At 38.0% G+C, this 19656-nt stretch overlaps 1 protein-coding gene across 3 annotated transcripts in view; it reads right to left on the bottom strand.

Annotated features, from left to right (window-relative positions):
• Positions 1 to 2131: 2131 nt before the first annotated feature.
• LOC124594894 (zinc finger protein ubi-d4) overlaps positions 2132 to 19656 on the bottom strand; it is a 256583-nt gene continuing 239058 nt past the window's right edge. For all 3 annotated transcript variants that reach the window (XM_047133370.1, XM_047133369.1, XM_047133367.1), the window contains one exon: positions 2132 to 3859. In XM_047133370.1, coding sequence (XP_046989326.1) covers positions 3731 to 3859 — 129 coding nt within the window. In that variant the 3' untranslated portion in view covers positions 2132 to 3730. The remainder of the gene's footprint in view (positions 3860 to 19656) is intronic.

Consider the following 19656-nt stretch of genomic DNA (forward strand, 5'->3'; position numbering starts at 1 on the left):
TTTTGTTTCAAACTGCCATAACCCAAGTGAAGAAGCCACCATGGAAAGAATTGACCACATTCTGTAAGCAATAACTTGTCATATGTGACTGCAATACTTCCGCAAAAGCAGAATGATCAAATCACCACATGAATTAGACGGAAAACAATGGAAATGGGGGCACATGTCCATATCATATGTATAAAATAAAAACTGAAGGAGCACCGCTGACACTAAGAGTTAAGCTATTTGTGACTGAAGGTCTGGGCATTAGAAAGAAACAATAAATATGAAAGAAAATGTAACAAAACTGTAATATTAAAAATTCAAAATCAGAGGACTTTACTTACTCTTTGAAAGAAGTTGGAAAATACCTTGTGTCACTGTGTTTTCACTGGGAAACCACTTATATATTTTGTAAAAAATTGAAAAAATATAGTGTGCTCCAGTAACAGTAAAGAAGGAAAAGACAAAACTTCAGTAAATATCATATTCGAAAGTATTTCTGTGACTCACAGGGTTAATACACTAACGAATAAATTCTTTTTTCTTTTTTATAATGTTCTTCTAAAGAAGTGAATATTCAGCAAAAACTGAAAGCTTCCTCATGTGTATATTAAAAATGATTTAGTAAAAATTTAATGACAATGAGAAACCTGTAATTCACAAAGATTCTCTGCACCACATTTCATTTTTCTATGATTATGTACAGCAATGCATATTATTAGTCATAGGATACAAAGGTGTACCAGATGCTAAAGCTAATTATTACTTGTAACATTACAAACACAACCTGTGCTCTAACAAAAAAGTCTTCAAGTTAGTTCAGTTCAATGATACTACATCTTTAATAGTATATTATCTCTGAGAAGAATCATTTGACCTTTCTAATCCACACAGACACTATATAACAACCATGCATAAAGACTACTATAAAAAATATGATCCAGTTTTGTAAAGAATAAAGTTATGAATTCCAGTATTTGACTACAATTAAGGCCAAAAAATCAGAAAATGAGAGTTTAATGGTTTTGGAACAGAACAGATATCATCAAAATATTTTATTCTTTCTCAAACAGCTGCAGCAGTCTTTCACGGCACTGTAGCTCTAAGAGAATCTGATGATTATATTGATTCCATACAGAAACTTGCTTCTGTTACAGGTAACTCTCATTGTAATCTTTTCAAAAATAAGACCATATCTAAGAAATGTAACAAATATCATAAGTTGTTTGTTACATGATTAAGTTTTATGACATTTACTTCTGTAACATCAGTGCATGTCCTTTGATTATTCACCAGTTTCTTTCAATTGCAGACATGCCGTATAGTAATTTAAATTTTTTTGATTATTCTAGTGCCCTTTGTGTGTGGAGTTTATGTTCCCTCAGCCAATCTTCTTTCCTTCCGTCCTCCTGTCCTCTCCAGTCATCATCCTTTTAGTTTGTGTGTGTGTGTGTGTGTGTGTGTGTGTGTGTGTGTGTGTGGGGGGGGGCATATCTTCTCCAAGTCCTTTCATAATTATTTTCTTTCATGAGCTTATCACTACTTTCCATTTATACACACTGCCCATTATTTTCATATTTTCTTTCAGTAGCCTATTGCTACTTTCCATTTACACACACTCCCCATTATTTTCATCTTGTATCTGTGTGCCACATTTCCACTTTGGTGGACACAGCTGAAAAATTATATTCAGGCAAGATGTTTTGACACTGCATGTATGGCAAAATCACACCATGTTTGAATTTGATCATCATTTCTGTTACAATCTGAGTAGCATTTTGTTTTAAAAAAAAATCTCTGTGTGACTCTTCAGTCACAGCATCAATTCACACTCGAAAAAGAATCTGCTTCTTTAATTTACATTTTATTTTGTGGTAGCAAGCTTCAGTTGTTCTCACAGATAGTTGGTGAATACAATATAATCAACTAACTTAACTAACACATTCACAATAAGCATTTATTTTTTCAAAATAGCTCTATCATTAGGCACTGAAAATACTGAAACACCATACACAGAATTTAATTTTCCTATACTAGTCAGACAATATTGTATAAGAATTAAGTTTTAAGTACATTCAACTTACAATAGCTGCCACACCATATTATATATTGTGTAATAAATTTTTACATTAAATTAAAGCATGCACTTATAAAAATATCTGGTTTCAAAAGACAATATTTGCCTACTGCTCGTAAATAATGCAATTTTTTTTTTCAAATGCTATACATTTTCAAAATATTTACACAAATGACTAATGACATAAACACAAACTAGAATCACTGAGTGCATTAAGTACCTGATAGCTTCATTGAAAACACTCATCACACGCAGTACAAAAATGATGACTTGGAACTGGCAAAACACCTGGCATAATCATGAGATGGGACTAGGTTTTAAGTAGTTTTCCATTTCCTGTATAGCATGTGACTATATGTTCTCCAAATTCAATGTTGTACAAACAATAGACACTTCTTTTGCAACCTGGTGAACTTTATTGGTTTTCCCAACATTAGCTTGGATAGAGTGCCACTTGAAATTAAATGGTCTCCAAGCAGCTACTAAATATCAAATTAGAATGGAGAGAAAATGATTTAAATAGGAAGCACAAACTCCATTAAACACAAAAAAACATTACCCAAAGAAAATGAAGAAGAGTTTACAAAACCTTGTCTTCTTTCTTCAGAACCAAATTCTATTTGTGTGGAGGGGAAAGTACAAAAACAGAATGTGGACTAATGTGAACCATTATTTTCATATAATTCATATGGTAGTTCCAAAGTTTCACATCTTAGCATTCACAGTAAATCTGACATCTAAAACTAAAGTATACTCACTAAATGTTACATGTTTCAGCATATGGGAATTTACAGAGTAATACAGGGTAACTATATAACATAATAATGAAGCAAAGAAGTAGAAATTAAGGAAAATGAGCAAGAGTGATTAACAAGAATTTTTGACACTGAGAATAAACCCATAATGAAAATGTACAAAATGAATAATAAGAAGTGGAAATAACTAAGTTTTACATTATGAGTGATGTTTTTGAATTATACGCTTGACTGAACCTCATTGTGAAGGCGATAATTATTAAAGATAGAAAATACAATCCAGAGGCAGGAGCAATCAACAGACAAAACCAATCCTCAGGCTTTCAGAGCCCAGCATACAGTCTTTTAACGCTCACTTCAGCCATAAGTTTGAAATGTTTTCCTTTATCTTTTTGTTTGATAAGTCATTCCTCTAATAGAAAAATTATTCTCATAACTCGGGTAATTACAGAAGTTTTATTAATAAGTAATACCTAGAAACATTTATCTTTATAGGATTCAATGATAGAAAAAGAAAATCACAGTGAGCATAAAAGTTACAGCTCTATGCCTATTGTCTAAGTCAAAGTCACAAATTGTCATGCTGAATAATATGTCATGGGAACACATTAACAGTTATAACCTGTCCCTTCACAATGCCAAAATACAATATCAACTTTTTTTAAAGAGCTATGAAAGACATATTCAGTACTATGAACTACTATTGCAAAAGTAGTAGTAGAACATCAAACATTTATAATAGAAATACTTCCAATCAGCTACCAAACACGTGATGCTGGTGTGACTTGTTGATGTATTAATACACAATACAAGCTGAAAGTTTACACTAAAACCTCATTCACTTAAGTACCAGAAAAGAATTACATGCAATGAAATATTTCCTGAGTGTGTGTGATAATAAATCTGATAGAAATTATTTTTTATGAAACTCCACAAGACACAGACGGCAACTCCAAGACCCCTCTGGAGGTGTGGCAAGTGGTGGCGCTAGGCAGTACATGTGGTACCCTCGGTCACAATCATCACAGAAAAGTAACTGGTCCTGAAAGACAGAGAACACAAGTAATCACTATACTTCAATAATTCTTTCAAAAAATTGCCTTAGTCAGGCCTAGAATCACTCAAATTAAGCAAAGGTCAAATGTAAATGTCAGTTTACAGTAAATGTGTTAGAAGAGCTGTAATATACACTCCTGGAAACTGAAATAAGAACACCGTGAATTCATTGTCCCAGGAAGGGGAAACTTTATTGACACATTCCTGGGGTCAGATACATCACATGATCACACTGACAGAACCACAGGCACTTAGACACGGGCAACAGAGCATGCACAATGTCGGCACTAGTACAGTGTATATCCACCTTTCGCAGCAATGCAGGCTGCTATTCTCCCATGGAGACGATCGTAGAGATGCTGGATGTAGTCCTGTGGAACGGCTTGCCACGCCATTTCCACCTGGCGCCTCAGTTGGACCAGCGTTCGTGCTGGACGTGCAGACCGCGTGAGACAACGCTTCATCCAGTCCCAAACATGCTCAATGGGGGACAGATCCGGAGATCTTGCTGGCCAGGGTAGTTGACTTACACCTTCTAGAGCACGTTGGGTGGCACGGGATACATGCGGACGTGCATTGTCCTGTTGGAACAGCAAGTTCCCTTGCCGGTCTAGGAATGGTAGAACGAGGGGTTCGATGACGGTTTGGATGTACCGTGCACTATTCAGTGTCCCCTCGACGATCACCAGTGGTGTACGGCCAGTGTAGGAGATCGCTCCCCACACCATGATGCCGGGTGTTGGCCCTGTGTGCCTCGGTCGTATGCAGTCCTGATTGTGGCGCTCACCTGCACGGCACCAAACACTCATACGACCATCATTGGCACCAAGGCAGAAGCGACTCTCATCGCTGAAGACGACACGTCTCCATTCGTCCCTCCATTCACGCCTGTCGCGACACCACTGGAGGCGGGCTGCACGATGTTGGGGCGTGAGCGGAAGACGGCCTAACGGTGTGCGGGACCGTAGCCCAGCTTCATGGAGACGGTTGCGAATGGTCCTCGCCGATACCCCAGGAGCAACAGTGTCCCTAATTTGCTGGGAAGTGGCGGTGCGGTCCCCTACGGCACTACGTAGGATCCTACGGTCTTGGCGTGCATCCGTGCGTCGCTGTGGTCCGGTCCCAGGTCGACGGGCACGTGCACCTTCCGCCGACCACTGGCGACAACATCGATGTACTGTGGAGACCTCACGCCCCACGTGTTGAGCAATTCGGCGGTACGTCCACCCGGCCTCCCGCATGCCCACTATACGCCCTCGCTCAAAGTCCATCAACTGCACATACGGTTCACGTCCACACTGTCGCGGCATGCTACCAGTGTTAAAGACTGCGATGGAGCTCCGTATGCCACGGCAAACTGGCTGACACTGACGGCGGCGGTGCACAAATGCTGCGCAGCTAGCGCCATTCGACGGCCAACACCGCGGTTCCTGGTGTGTCCGCTGTGCCGTGCGTGTGATCATTGCTTGTACAGCCCTCTCGCAGTGTCCGGAGCAAGTATGGTGGGTCTGACACACCGGTGTCAATGTGTTCTTTTTTCCATTTCCAGGAGTGTAGAATAAGACAGTATGAAGCTTTAAAAATCAAAGTATTTTGGCAACTCATTAAATGTATATCAAGAAATAAGTAGAGGGAAGGGCTAACTTGGTGGCCAAAAGGTCAACAGGAAACATTCAACCAGGGAGCCACTTCAAGGAAAGAAACATGAGGACTGGAGAATGCAACCAGGTGCAAATACTTTTTTAAACGTTTTATTTTATTGCCAGCACCAGCTTCGGGCTATCATACCATTCTTCACATTGGTTACACTTATTTTACTACAGTATTATACTCATACCACAAGATGAATACACTAAACACATTCAGAAGGATGTAGGTTGCAGTAGTTATTCAGAGATGAAGAGGCTTGCATAGGATATAGTAGCATGGAGAGGAGCATCAAACCAGGCTCTAGATTGAAGACCACAACAACAACAACAACAACAACAACAACATCATTATATTCATCAGCAGCATGCCATTCGCTCCTGCACTACATAAGAATATTTGCATGGTTAGGGCCAATTTAGCTGTGTAGCACTAACTATGCAATTATTCTTGTGCAGTGCAGGAGCAGAAAACATGGTGCTGGCAAATTTAATATGATGATAAAATAAATGTAGCCATCTGAAGGTGGGCATGATAGCTCAATTCTGTGAGGTAACGGGCGAGTCACCAAGCCCTGAAAATATTCGGAGGAAGCAGTGGCTGCACGGGCCGATTGGCGGGCGCGGGCTGCTCGGCAGGCCAACCACGTGGTGCCAGACGTTAGCCGGATGAGAGGGGTAGCCCCAGCGCATGGTCCAGCCGCGTGCCTGGGAATTCCGCTGTGACGAGGTCAGTGCTTTGTATTGATGAAGGAGATGTCTATACCGGGAGTGTCAAAGATGGCAGACTTTGTGAAACCTTAATGGCAGACATTTCATAAATCGTTTAGAGATTAATAGTAGCCACGTGAATCATGATACCTCAAAAAGAAACATGTACATTACTATTATTTGCATGACGATTCTGATGGTGTAATCAGATTTTCAATATCTTTATTAGTTTTAAGTTTAGTATGTGACTAAATTATACAAGTAACACACAACAACAAATTTACAAAATCTTAACGCTTCATCCGATTTTGTCGATCGCAATGTCTTTGGAAAGGTCGCAATTGGGAGCTCGTCCTGGATTTGTGTCCAGCAAAACGGTAATTCCTTTGCTCTCTGTTATTCAGCGTACTATGCGAAGTGTAAAAACCTTTGCAAAACAAGGAGAGATTTCTAGAGAGTAAACCTCTCACAAAACACTGTGAGATCAGTTTTTTTCGCAAGTAGGTTTCTGGAAATTGTGAAATTACACAGTAATTTTCACAACTAACACATGCTATTGATGGAGGTCCTAATCTAGCATGTTAAAGGCAATTTGCTTGGGGGCTCACTAGAGTCAAAATAAGTTGAGTGCAGGGAGCAGTAGCGGTTAGCGCGTTTAAGGGACAGCGGTATCGGAGACGGTTGGAACACATTCTCCAGTGGTGGACGCAGATCCACTTCAAGTACTACAGGGCAGTCTTCAATGTTTTCTTCCACTACAACCGATGGCATCACCATGGTAGAGGGAACCATCTCAAATCAGATAAGTGCCTGCACAAAGAGTCAAATAGTGTTTGACTCTGAAGTTCCATCTCCACTTATAGATCTCGTGGATATAAAACAGTCACCTAGTATGTGTAATTCTGAAAACGGAAGTGAGGTGGTTAGTCCGAAATCAGAGCGCGAAAGTGTAACTATTAGGAATTCAGGCAAGGGGAATGAATGTGGGGGAGATATGATGTCTCAGCTAATGTAAATGATCCAGGAATTGGGAAATAATATGAATATAATGGCAAATAATATCAGTACAATTCAAACAGTTATGGAGACAATTCAGACTGGTAAGGGTACAAAGTGAACTGAAATAGGTTCTGCTGTGAAAGAGGAAGTTGAAAAAATTATGGATAACTTTGAAAAAGCAATTGATGTAAGTTATAATGTGTAATGAATGAGTGTGGTAATGGTGATAAATGGAAAGATTCAGTGGTTCAAAAAGAAGTTAAAGAGGAGATGAATTTTTTGCAAGTGAATTGTGCGGGGAGTGCTGGAGAGGACGGCACATGACACAGGAGGTGCTGGATGCGACGGAGCGTCAGACGCACGGAAAGACTTGGAGAGTGGAGCGGTTTGCACGTGGTCGCAAGAGATAGAAATATTTTGGAATGCTGACTTGTGAACTTGTGAGATTTCTGTGGCTTCTACAGTGAAGACATAGTGCGTGTTTAGAAGTAAATATCTCGTGAGCTGTGTTGTTGTTCATAACTAATTATGTGCTGTAGGAATCTATTGTTTCCCTGTTATTCAACTTATATTTTATTTAATTGCTGGACCATCGACACCAATAAGTGTTTTTCAGAAATATACCGCATTCTCAAAAGTACTTCTACTATCGTACTTATCATTTAAAGTCATTAAGGTAGTACCTGCACATTTTATTTAATTGCAAATCTTTCATCCATAAATTTATATGTTACTTTCATAATTCACAATTGCCTTGTGATATAAACCTTCGACCATTCAATTCATGTGTGTATTCTTACCATATGCTGTAGACTCAGCAGTATTTGGCCTGTAATGGCAACTACATATCCCGGCCCCTGGACAACGAACCAAGCCAAAACTTTTAATATTGAAACATTGAGTTGAAGGGTGCGTAGTTTTATGAAGGCCTGCAATTCAGGTAATGGCAATGAAATAAAGCTTATTTAAAAGTATTTGTGGATAGCTGCATTCTCCGTCAACAATTCTTAACTAATAACAACCATGGAGCTCAACAGCTCCAGTAGGGATAACACAAAGTTAAAACAATTCGTATGTTTCCACTGAAGCTTTTTCAAATTTCATTAAATTTAAGTGGAGAACAGTTCACCAGACAAATGCTTTCTCTCACCACAGTGTGTGTTATTAGAATAGCTCTTTAATGGCACTTCTGAAACTTAGTACTTCATTTCATGTTTAAGATGTTTCTCTTGAAATGGCCTAGGTAACACATTTATGTTACTTAACACTTTGAAGAACAGCCAGTTAGAGGAATGTTAGGTCGAGAAGACTGGCCATTACTTAAAGCAATACTGGCACGTGAGTAACTGACGTATCTTCAAGGACCAAGCTTCAAGATTTATTTTTCATACTTACTTTAATTGTTTGATAAATTACAAATTTTAAAATAGTGAAGAGAGAAAGTATAATTATCCTTCCAAAAAGGGTGTGAAGTGAGTTACACAGCAATTTCTTCCTCTTAATCTTCCAAAATTTCTTGCTTACTTAATACATAAATTTGTAGCAGAATTGCGGCAAACTGTGTGAATCCTAATGGGCACACGCAAATTACGTCAATGCGATCACATACTAGCTCAGCCATCATGCTGTAATGTTTGATAATACTTCTTTTGAAATCATTCTAGAAATTGACAAACAAAAGGCGGCACGTGTGACAGGTAGTGATATGTTCATATGTTGTTCTCATATGAAATGAGTTCAATTTTTGAGTGATAGGTGGCTTGTGCATTGAGAAAATTGCAGCCTGAGCCGTACTTGGGCATGGTCTTTTGAACATAATGATGCCTCAAGTTACACTCCGCCTCGGACTCCTAAGTGTTAATATCATCCAATACATCTTAAATAAATAAGACAGCAGTAAATCTAAAGAGTAAAGGAAATTTCTGGCAGATGCAAACAATTTAAGAGTAAAGGCACTAATTAGCAGAAGTGCTGAGTCATCAACAGGCACAAAAAAAAGTTGTCCCCTTTACACCTAAATTCTTTATGAATTTAAAATACCTGCCACTTTTACCCACAAGTGTATTATATAAAGTCAAGTGCAGTGAAATAAGAAGTTTTGGCTTTACATTCTCAGTTGCTGCAGTACGTAAAACTTGTGTACGTGACCTTTCACACAAATGGTTGTGAGAACTTTAGATGTAACACTAGTGCCATATGTATAAGACAGAACAAGAGCATCATGAAAACAAACAGAACTTCATTTTAAATGATAAACAATACAAAAATAACATGACAAAAAACTGAGGATGCATGTTGTTTTCTATTACCATTTTACTGTAGATACCATTCATGGCTGAAAACTACTTGTTTTATGACATCTACTTTCTTCTTTAACAAAACTGTACTTCTAACTGTATCTGACAGACACAAGAATCCATTCATAAAAAGGAATATTCATAGTTGCAAGAAAATGTACAACAGTCAAAAAGTGTGCTCAGTTGCCTTTTATTTCTCACTTGTTGAGCTATAGGACACCCATTATACACAGTATGACAAGGCTATCAAAATCAGTACTGGAGACCTACAACTTGAATTAAATATGTTCTATCTACGCTTTGTCAATAGTGAAGACAAACTTAAGTGTAGAACAGGCATAAATTTTAACTTTCAATACAAGAGTGTTTCACTAAGTGGATTCCTCTTACATCTAGCATTCCTTTGTCCTCCTCCAATTGGTAAACTCATTCACAAAGCCACTATTGATATGGGTTCCAACTATTACAAAATTTCTCAGTTTTTCGGTAGTGTAACAGACAAGCCTGATGTTCCAAAGAATTTACAAATTCCACTGTGATACAATAATTACACAACATGTGCGGCATTATTAATATGTACATCTGGGATTGCAGAAGACAAATGCACAAAAACTACAAGACACACAGAAAATGTACATATCAGTGAATAGAGCACATTCCCAAGTTCCAATTCATAATATTTGCCCTGGTGTAGTTGCGCAGTTCACCACTAAGGGGCAGGCATGTCAGATTATGGCATACAATGGAGAAATATGTGCATTTTGTACCCTTGAATTCACTAAATGTGAGTCAGTTGTGACAGTTCAGTGATGATTTTTTTATCAGAAACCTGGTAAAAGCTCCAACACACAAAACAATCGATGGGTGGTATAGCACACTGTGTGACATCAGCTGCATAAGTGGTGCGAAGAAAACAGGTTGGCCAGAACCATCAGCAGAGAAAGTGGAGCGCATGGGGGGGATCAATCGCCAGGAGGCCCAAGGTATTAATCAACATGTGATTAATGAACTGCAAATACCACAGTGAACTATAGATGCATTCTATGTAAACATCTGCATGTCAAACCATAACAGCTGCAGCTCTTACATGCATCGACTAGTCGGGACAATGAGTGTTGTTCTGACTTTTGCAATGACGTTCAGCAACTACTGAAGGAAGCCTGTTTTTCACAGAAGTTAGTTTTCAGTGATAAAATTACATTTCACATGTTGGGAAAAACAAAGGGTCATAATGTGTGTGTGTGTGTGTGTGTGTGTGTGTGTGTGTGTGTGTGTGTGTGTGGGCACAGAACACAAACAAAAGATTGTGGCACACATTTGTTATCCACATAAAGCTAATATCTTTTGTGCCAAGTCCTCTTCAGAACTTTATGGGCCATTTTTCTTTGCAGAGAAAACTCTGTTTTTATGTAACTGTACATTTGTGATTACCTTAATCCCACACTGCCTCAGTGTTGGAGACTTCTCCTTTGAGGGAGTTGCTGCAGCACATATGCATTGTAGCGTGACTCCGATGTGGTTGTATAAGCACTGTCATTTGGGTGACGGATCAGTGTGGCATTCATGACTTTACCACATGCATGCAGTAAATACAGAAAAATGAACTATGGTGACATTATTACCAAAAGCATCCAAACAGTACCAACATGCTGTTATTCTTTTGTTGGTTGCCAAAGGCCAAACAATGGTAGACATCCATTGGGGAACTAAGAATGTGTATGAGGCAGGATATCTGTTGAAAACCACTGTTGTCCATTAATATTGTGAAAAGAAGGTGCTGCTGCTTCATAATAACGCATGTTCCCATATCACAAATGTCATAATGCAAAGGTTACACCAACACAAGTGGGAGACAGTTGAGCAACCGCCTTATAGTCCTGATCTCTCCCTGAGTAATTACATGCCTTCAGTCCCTTAACAAAGGCCTTGAAGGATCAACAATTACTGTTCACCGAGAATGTGCACCCGGCAGTTATGGGCTTCTTAACACAGCAGCACACACTGTTTTCCCAAATGTGTTTTTCCAAATGGACATCCTCAACCTGGTGTGTAAGTTGGATGATATCCTCAATGCTCACAGCATTTTGCCTGACTGCCATACCAATTCAGGACTGTACAGCCTTTGAATGGAAACTTTTTGGCTGCCCCTTATTTGACTCTGAAATTATTGGTATATCTGAACACTTCTTAAATAAGGAGATAATTCAGAGGCTTCCTTTACCAGGATACAGGTTGGCTGGCAGCTTTTCTAGGAGCTCTTTGCGGTGTGGGGGAGTAGCCATGTATGTGAAAAACGGTATCCCATTTGAGTCAATTGATGTTTCAAAGTACTGCACTGAAAAGGTGTTTGAATGTTGTGCAGGTGTGGTTAAATTTAGTGGAGCTAAACTTCTTACTGTTGTTATTTATAGATCCCCAGACTCCGATTTCACAACTTTTTTGCTAAAGCTAGAGGAGGTTCTTGGTTCACTTTATAGGAAATACAAAAAGTTAGTTATATGTGGTGACTTCAATATTAATTGTATAAGTGATTGTGCAAGGAAAAGGATGCTGGTAGACCTCCTTAATTCATATAATCTTATGCAAACCATATTCTTTCCAACGAGAGTGCAAGGGAACAGTAGAACAACCATAGACAATATTTTTGTTCATTCGTCATTATTAGAAGGGCATTCTGTTAGCAAAAAGGTGAATGGCCTTTCAGATCATGATGCACAAATTTTAAGTCTAAAAGATTTTTGTGCTGCAACACATGTTAAATATAGTTACCAACTTTTTAGGAAAGCTGATCCAGTTGCTGTACAGACTTTTGCAAACCTTATCAAGGAACAAGAGTGGCAAGATGTTTATAGTGCTGATGCAGTAGACGATAAATATAATGCTTTCCTCAAGACTTTTCTCGTGCTCTTTGAAAGTTGTTTTCCGTTAGAACGTTCAAAACAGGGTACTAGCACAAACAGGCAGCCTGGGTGGCTGACTAAAGGGATAAAAATATCTTGTAGAACAAAGTGGCAATTATATCAAAACGTTAGAAACAGTCAAAATCTAAATGCAGCAGCCCATTACAAACAGTATTGTAAGGTGCTTAAAAAAGTTATTAGGAAGGCAAAAAGTATGTGGTATGCAGATAGAATAGCTAAGTCTCAGGATAAAATTAAAACCATATGGTCAGTCGTAAAGGAAGTGGCTGGTCTGCAGAGACAGGTCGAGAATATAGAATCAGTGCGTAGTGGGGATGTCCGTGTTACTGATAAGTCGCATATATGTACAGTACTTAATAATCACTTTCTGAATATAGCAGGTGAACTAAATAGAAACCTAGTCCCAACAGGGAATCATATAGCGCTCTTAGAAAAAAGTGTTCCGAGACTGTTACCTGAAATGCTCCTCCATGATACTGACAAGAGGGAGATTGAGTTAATAATTAAATCACTAAAGACCAAGAACTCTCATGGATATGACGGGGTATCTAGCAGAATACTGAAGTATTGTTCCACGTATGTTAGCTCAGTACTTAGCCATATCTGTAACTTTTCCTTTAGGAGTGGTCGGTTTCCTGACCGATTAAAGTACTCGTTAGTGAAGCCAATTTATAAAAAGGGAGACAGGGATAATGTTGACAATTATAGACCTATTTCTATGCCATCGGTGTTTGCTAAAGTTATCGAGAGGGTTGTATATACAAGGTTACTGCAGCATTTAAATTCACATAATTTGCTGTCAAATGTACAGTTTGGTTTTAGAAATGGCTTAACAACTGAAAATGCTATAGTCTCTTTTCTCTGTGAGGTTTTGGACGGATTAAATAAAAGGTTGCGAACGTTAGGTGTTTTCTTTGATTTAACGAAGGCTTTTGACTGTGTTGACCACAAAATATTACTGCAGAAGTTGGAACATTATGGAGTAAGGGGAGTAGCTTACAATTGGTTCGCCTCCTACTTTAAGAACAGAAAGCAGAAGGTAATCCTCCGCAATATTGAGAGTGGTAATGATGTTCAGTCCCAATGGGGCACTGTTAAATGGGGCGTTCCCCAAGGGTCGGTGCTGGGGCCACTGCTGTTCCTTATTTATGTAAATGATATGCCTTCTAGTATTACAGGTGATTCAAAAATATTTCTGTTTGCTGATGACACCACCTTGGTAGTGAAGGATCTTGTGTGTAATATTGAAACATTATCAAATAATGTAGTTCATGATATAAGTTCGTGGCTTGTGGAAAATAATTTGATGCTAAATCACAGTAAGACTCAGTTTTTACAGTTTCTAACCCACAATTCAACAAGAACTGACATTTTAATCAGACAGAATGGGCATGTTATAAGCGAAACGGAACAGTTCAAGTTCCTAGGCGTACGGATAGATAGTAAGCTGTTGTGGAAAGCCCATGTTCAGGATCTTGTTCAGAAACTAAATGCCGCTTTATTTACCATTAGAACAGTATCTGAAATAAGTGACATTTCAACACGAAAAGTAGCATACTTCGCATATTTTCATACGCTTATGTCATATGGTATTATTTTTTGGGGTAATTCTTCTGATTCAAAAAGGGTATTTTTGGCTCAAAAACGGGCTGTTCGAGCTATGTATGGTGTAAGTTCGAAAACCTCTTGTCGACCCCTATTCAATAGTCTGGGAATTTTGACATTGCCCTCACAGTATGTATTTTCTTTAATGTCGTTTGTTGTTAGCAACATTAGCTTATTCCCAAGAGTTAGCAGCTTTCACTCAGTTAATACTAGGCAGAAATCAAATCTGCATGTGGAATGCACTTCCTTGACTCTTGTGCAGAAAGGAGTGCAGTATTCTGCTGCATCCATTTTCAATAAGCTACCACAAGAACTAAAAAATCTTAGCAGTAGCCCAAACACTTTTAAGTCTAAACTGAAGAGTTTCCTCATGGCTCACTCCTTCTATTCTGTCGAGGAGCTCCTGGAAGAGATAAAAAATTAAGCAAATTCCAGTGTTACATTCTTGATTTTCTTTATTTAAACTAACGACTTGTCGCCTGAATATGTTTCTTATACTTCATTTTATCTGTTTCTACAATCGTGTTATAATTTCATGTATTGACTCGTTCCATGACCATGGAGACTTCTCCTAAATGTGGTCCCACGGAACAATAAATAAATAAATAAATAAATAAACAAGCAAACCTTCCCCATGAATCAGTCTATCTATTAATAACAAAGGTGCCAAAATTCTTATAGTTACTGGAATTAACCTTTACTTAGAGACATTTAAATATATATTTAGTGTAGAAAGGGGAAGTGTTGTTACCAAAAAAGTTTGGGAAGTGCTTAACCAACTTACTTCTAATTGTTACATGATACTTTAATGAACAATTGGATGAACACAGCCTATATATTTTTAACACACATAATATATAAAAAGGAAAAATTGCTATCAAAAATTTTTACATGTTACTCTAATAAACATTTGCATGGACATAGGCTACATTGTTTTTAAATATATATAATATATAGATATTAGGATGGTGCATACATCTGTAGTGTTTTTGTTTTGCATGTAGGTATTCCAGTTGCTACAGGTCTATTTGCTACGGGTCTATTTATTGATTATTTCTTATTTGTAGTTCACTGTTGTTATTTGAGTTTACATATTGTCATTTTGTCAGTTGGAGATAGTGAGTGGAGCTGTGGACGCTAGAAAACGGAATGCCAAGTGAAGAAATCGGAACATTTCTGACTTGTTCTACTGTTGAATTCAAGAGCGGTGTAATAGCAGCAGAAGCAGCCAGAGATATTTGCACTGTGTATGGGAATAGTGCCATTGGACAGAGTACGGCAAGAAAATGGTTTTCTTGTTTCAAGGAGGATTGTTTTAACATTAGTGACTATTCACATTCAGGAAGACCTTTGGAGTTTGATGAAGACTGTTTAAATTCATTAATCCTCAATGATCCATGTCAGAACTGGAAAATGTGATGAACTGTGGTCATTCCATCATCATGTGACATTTGCATACAATGGGAAAAGTTCAAAAATTTCGTGTATGGGTACAGCATGCTCCAAGTCAAAATCACAAAAACCAACAGGCGGCATTATATACCTCTCTGCTTGCTTGTCATCAACTAGCTTGTGAACAGCACCGATCATTACTGGTGATGAGAAATGACACCTTCATTCCAACATAAGGAAAAGAAAGGAATGGCTGAGCCCAAACAAAGCAGCAACTCCTCATACAAAGACCTGTGTGCATCCACAAAAGGTAATGTTATGCACCTGGCGAAACAGCAATGGTGTGGTGTGCTACAAATTGCTTACCCAAGGTTTAATCATCACCACTGACATTTACTGTCAACAACTGAGATACCTTGCAGACAGAATTCATGTACAATGGCCAGGAGAACTGTGTGAAGTGACACTACTCCATGATAGTGCCTGCCTGCATTCTGCCAGTGAGAATAAACACTACACAGGAGTTGGGTTGGGAAGTTATTCTGTACCCACCTTATTCCCTTGATCTTGCACCATCAGATTTTCACCTTTTCTGTTCTCTATCGAACAGCCTTCAAGGAACTTCCTTTCTGGATGAAAATGCACTCTGAACATTGCTCGACAAATTCATTGTCTCAAAACCAAGTGATTTCTAAAGCTGCAGAATCGAAAAGTTATCCCAGCTTGGGCAGAGTGTTGTAAATAGTGAAGGAGAATATATTATTGACGACTAAAGTCTCTGTTCTGTGCATCTGTTGTGTTTATTAAACTTATGGAAAAATGCTTACTTATGCATCAACCCAATATATACATAAAATGTAGTAGGGAAACAATGTTAGCAAAAATCTCAAATAGTTCTTGACTGATTTACTTCACATTTCTACATTATACTCTAATGAATATTTATATAGGCTGCATATGTTTTAAAACAACAATGTACTCATTTTCTCACAGACAGTTTTAATTGTGATAGCAGGCATTTAAATTGTTAGACATATTGTTTCTCCCATATATATTCTTACTCAACATCTACATTTTTAAGCAAAATTTGTGTACAGTGTAATGTGCTATTTTGTTTTCTTCTTCACAACTGGTTTTCACGGAGAACAGAGAGTTGTATTAATGGCTTGTTATTAGAATACTAGTATGGAATCTGTATTTACAATAATAACCAACAAGGTTCAAGGTCAGAGGGAGTGGGGCCGAAGAGGAAACAGGCATAGAAAGGGGAAGGGAAGAGATCCACAGAGATGAAGAGGGGGCAGGCAGATATGGTCAGAGACGGGGCGGTAGGAGACAGAGAAAGGGGGGAAGGAGAAATTGGACAGACAGAGGAGGCAAATGAGATTAGAGCATATGTCCAATTTCTTTACATATTTAGCAATTGCGAATCACTGCTGGATTCACTAGTAAATTATATACAAAGGTTTATTGTGAATCCATCAATCTATTAGTGAGAAGTGTATTGTAATCTCTACAGTACTTCCTGGGATTAGCCTTTACAGATAGAAAAACACAGCAGAGGACATTAATTTAGTATTGCATATGGAGTCTAAAAAGGAAAGATGAATAATCAGAAATGCACACACGGAAATATCAAGAAATCAGACAGTGGAGACTAGTTTCCAAAGAAATGGCCCACAAGGAAATGAACTGGTAATGTGCATGATGTGGAAAATATGCATTTTGTTCTTCGTTTATATTTAACCAGGACCCCAGAAAACAGAATCAATAACAGAATAATATAGAAATCATGGAACATTAAGAACAACATAAGATATATTATGGAAATCAAGAAAAACACAAGGAACCTACAAATTACAATAGAATATCCAACCCCCCCCCAAAAAGGGGGGGGGGGGGGGAGAGGAAAAATCAAGAAACTCAAAGGGAAACAAACCAGACTACAAACCAAGATCAACAAACAAACAATGAGAACAGCAATTTCAGCTACAGACAGGATGTTGTGAGGCAAGAGAATGAAGTAGTACTAGGCCAACAAGAAACTGAAAAACCCTATTTATAAAATCAACTAAAGTACTTCAATGAAGACCATGATATGTAAATAAATAAATGACACAAATTTGCAACATTTTTCTAATCTCTTTGGAAATATTATTATGTTATATCAAAAAGTGACGACACTAGAGTTTCTGAAAGTGGCAGACATTGACATGCATACTACATCAATTGACTCTGACAGAAATCCTAAATGTTGAAGATGAAGCCCATAATCACAGTCATTAAAGCTTCTGTGGACCCTATCTGACAGACAGTGGAATGGAATCTTAGATCACTGACGAGTTAAAAATTCAAAACTGTGCAATCAGCAGAGGAAGAAGTTCTTTGGGTTGGCAGGAAGAGACTGTGGATAATTACTTAGACACACAATCAACAACGATTCCTATGCACTAAATCAGAATTATACACCATGGTATGACATTATTTATCTATTCTTTAGCAGAATCTCTACTAAAACCACTCATTAAAAATTCCAAATCTTTGTTCTGTATGGAATTCATATGTAAAAGGTGAGGAGTGGGTGAGAGTCAGAGAGAGAGGTAAAGGGAGTAGGGAAACTGGATCACTTATTTGCTGTGAATTTCATTTGACTGAGCTGTTTCTTTAAGGTTACAGAGAGAAAGAGCTGTTAGTGGTTTATTATCAAAAGTGAGATGGATAAGGTAACACAATTTGACATTTTTGATCAGAGTAGATGCAGATAAGTGAGTCAAGAGAAAGAGAGTTTTGTTGAAAGGTAGTTCTCATGACAGAATTATTGACAACTACTGCAAGATGAACTAGGTTCGGAATAGCATGTTACCAATTTGTAAAACCTAGTACTGGTCTGGACCAGGTGAAAGTGGATTTATGTTCACCAAGGAAGAAACTGGTTATAGTGGGTGGGCGAGGCAATAATATTAATAGAGGTCTTGAGTACAATATAGAGATCGATCTGATAAAGACTGTATCAGTAACAAAATTATCAGTGTTGGATTTATATGATCAACCTTATTTGAACACTTCTGTCACAAAAGTTAATTTGACATTGGAACAGCTACTTATGTTATGTGAGGGATCATACATTTGCATGGTTCCTGTTGATTCTATCAATAGCTGGGATTATACGGGCATTGCCTTTATCTCATCAGGAAAGGTAAGGGAAGGGAAACTGGTATGACTAATAGCAGACAACTTCAGGAATAGGCTTTATCATGTATGGTAAAATACTAGGGGTTACAAGCATCACAAGGGCACCTTTTATGGCATGGAGAACTGAGGAACCAAGTTTTAAAAGAGGTTCTGACTGAAACAAACATTTAGTTTGAGAAGGAAACCAAACAACACAATTCTAGGATGCTGCAACAGTACACACAAATGAAATTTTCAAATTTTGACCTATCATCAAAATTTTATTTCTATCCAACCATATCTCAGTCAGTGTGAAATACCAGCTGTCTTTATTGTACTTGAATATTCGAGGACTGAGGAGTGACGTTAACGAACTACTTACATGCATAATTGTCAAACTTAGTTAACATAATCTGTCTCCCTGTACATCATGTCACCACTGGCATTGATGTGTTAAGTGTTATAGGATTTATGTTACTGTCTCAGTTCTGTAGAGAAGAAATGGAGAGAAGAGGAATTTCCACATTCATCCACAATTGGCATAAATTCAATAACCTAGATATTAATAGATTTTGCGTGGAACAGCATATGGACATATGTACAACAGAAGTACAATTTAATAATAAATCCTTTATATCCGCAGGAAATTTTAATCTGATCATAAAACATACTGAACCTCTACTGACCTATTTAATAATAAAAAACAAAGAAAAAGTGGTTGACGGTGATTTTAATATACAATTTCTTAAAAACTCACCCGGTATGAATCAATTGGTGTCAGTAACACATTCATTTACTTAATTCCAACTGAAAACTTCCCAGCAAGGATAGCTAATTGGTGAAAAACAGCAATCGATAATATCTTTATAAAAAGGTCTAATGAAAAAAGTTCAAGATGGTTCACTTAGCCAAAAATTGATTATTCTCTCGCATGAGGCATAGCCTTAGAAAAGACAGCTTCATAGCCATTTGGGAGGATTTGCATGCTCCAGCGAAGTCGAAGGCTACGCCGACAGTACCACAGCTACTTCCACAGTTGCC

The sequence above is a fragment of the Schistocerca americana genome, chromosome 2 (genome assembly GCF_021461395.2).
Source record: "Schistocerca americana isolate TAMUIC-IGC-003095 chromosome 2, iqSchAmer2.1, whole genome shotgun sequence".
In the NCBI taxonomy this organism is placed as follows: domain Eukaryota; kingdom Metazoa; phylum Arthropoda; class Insecta; order Orthoptera; family Acrididae; genus Schistocerca; species Schistocerca americana.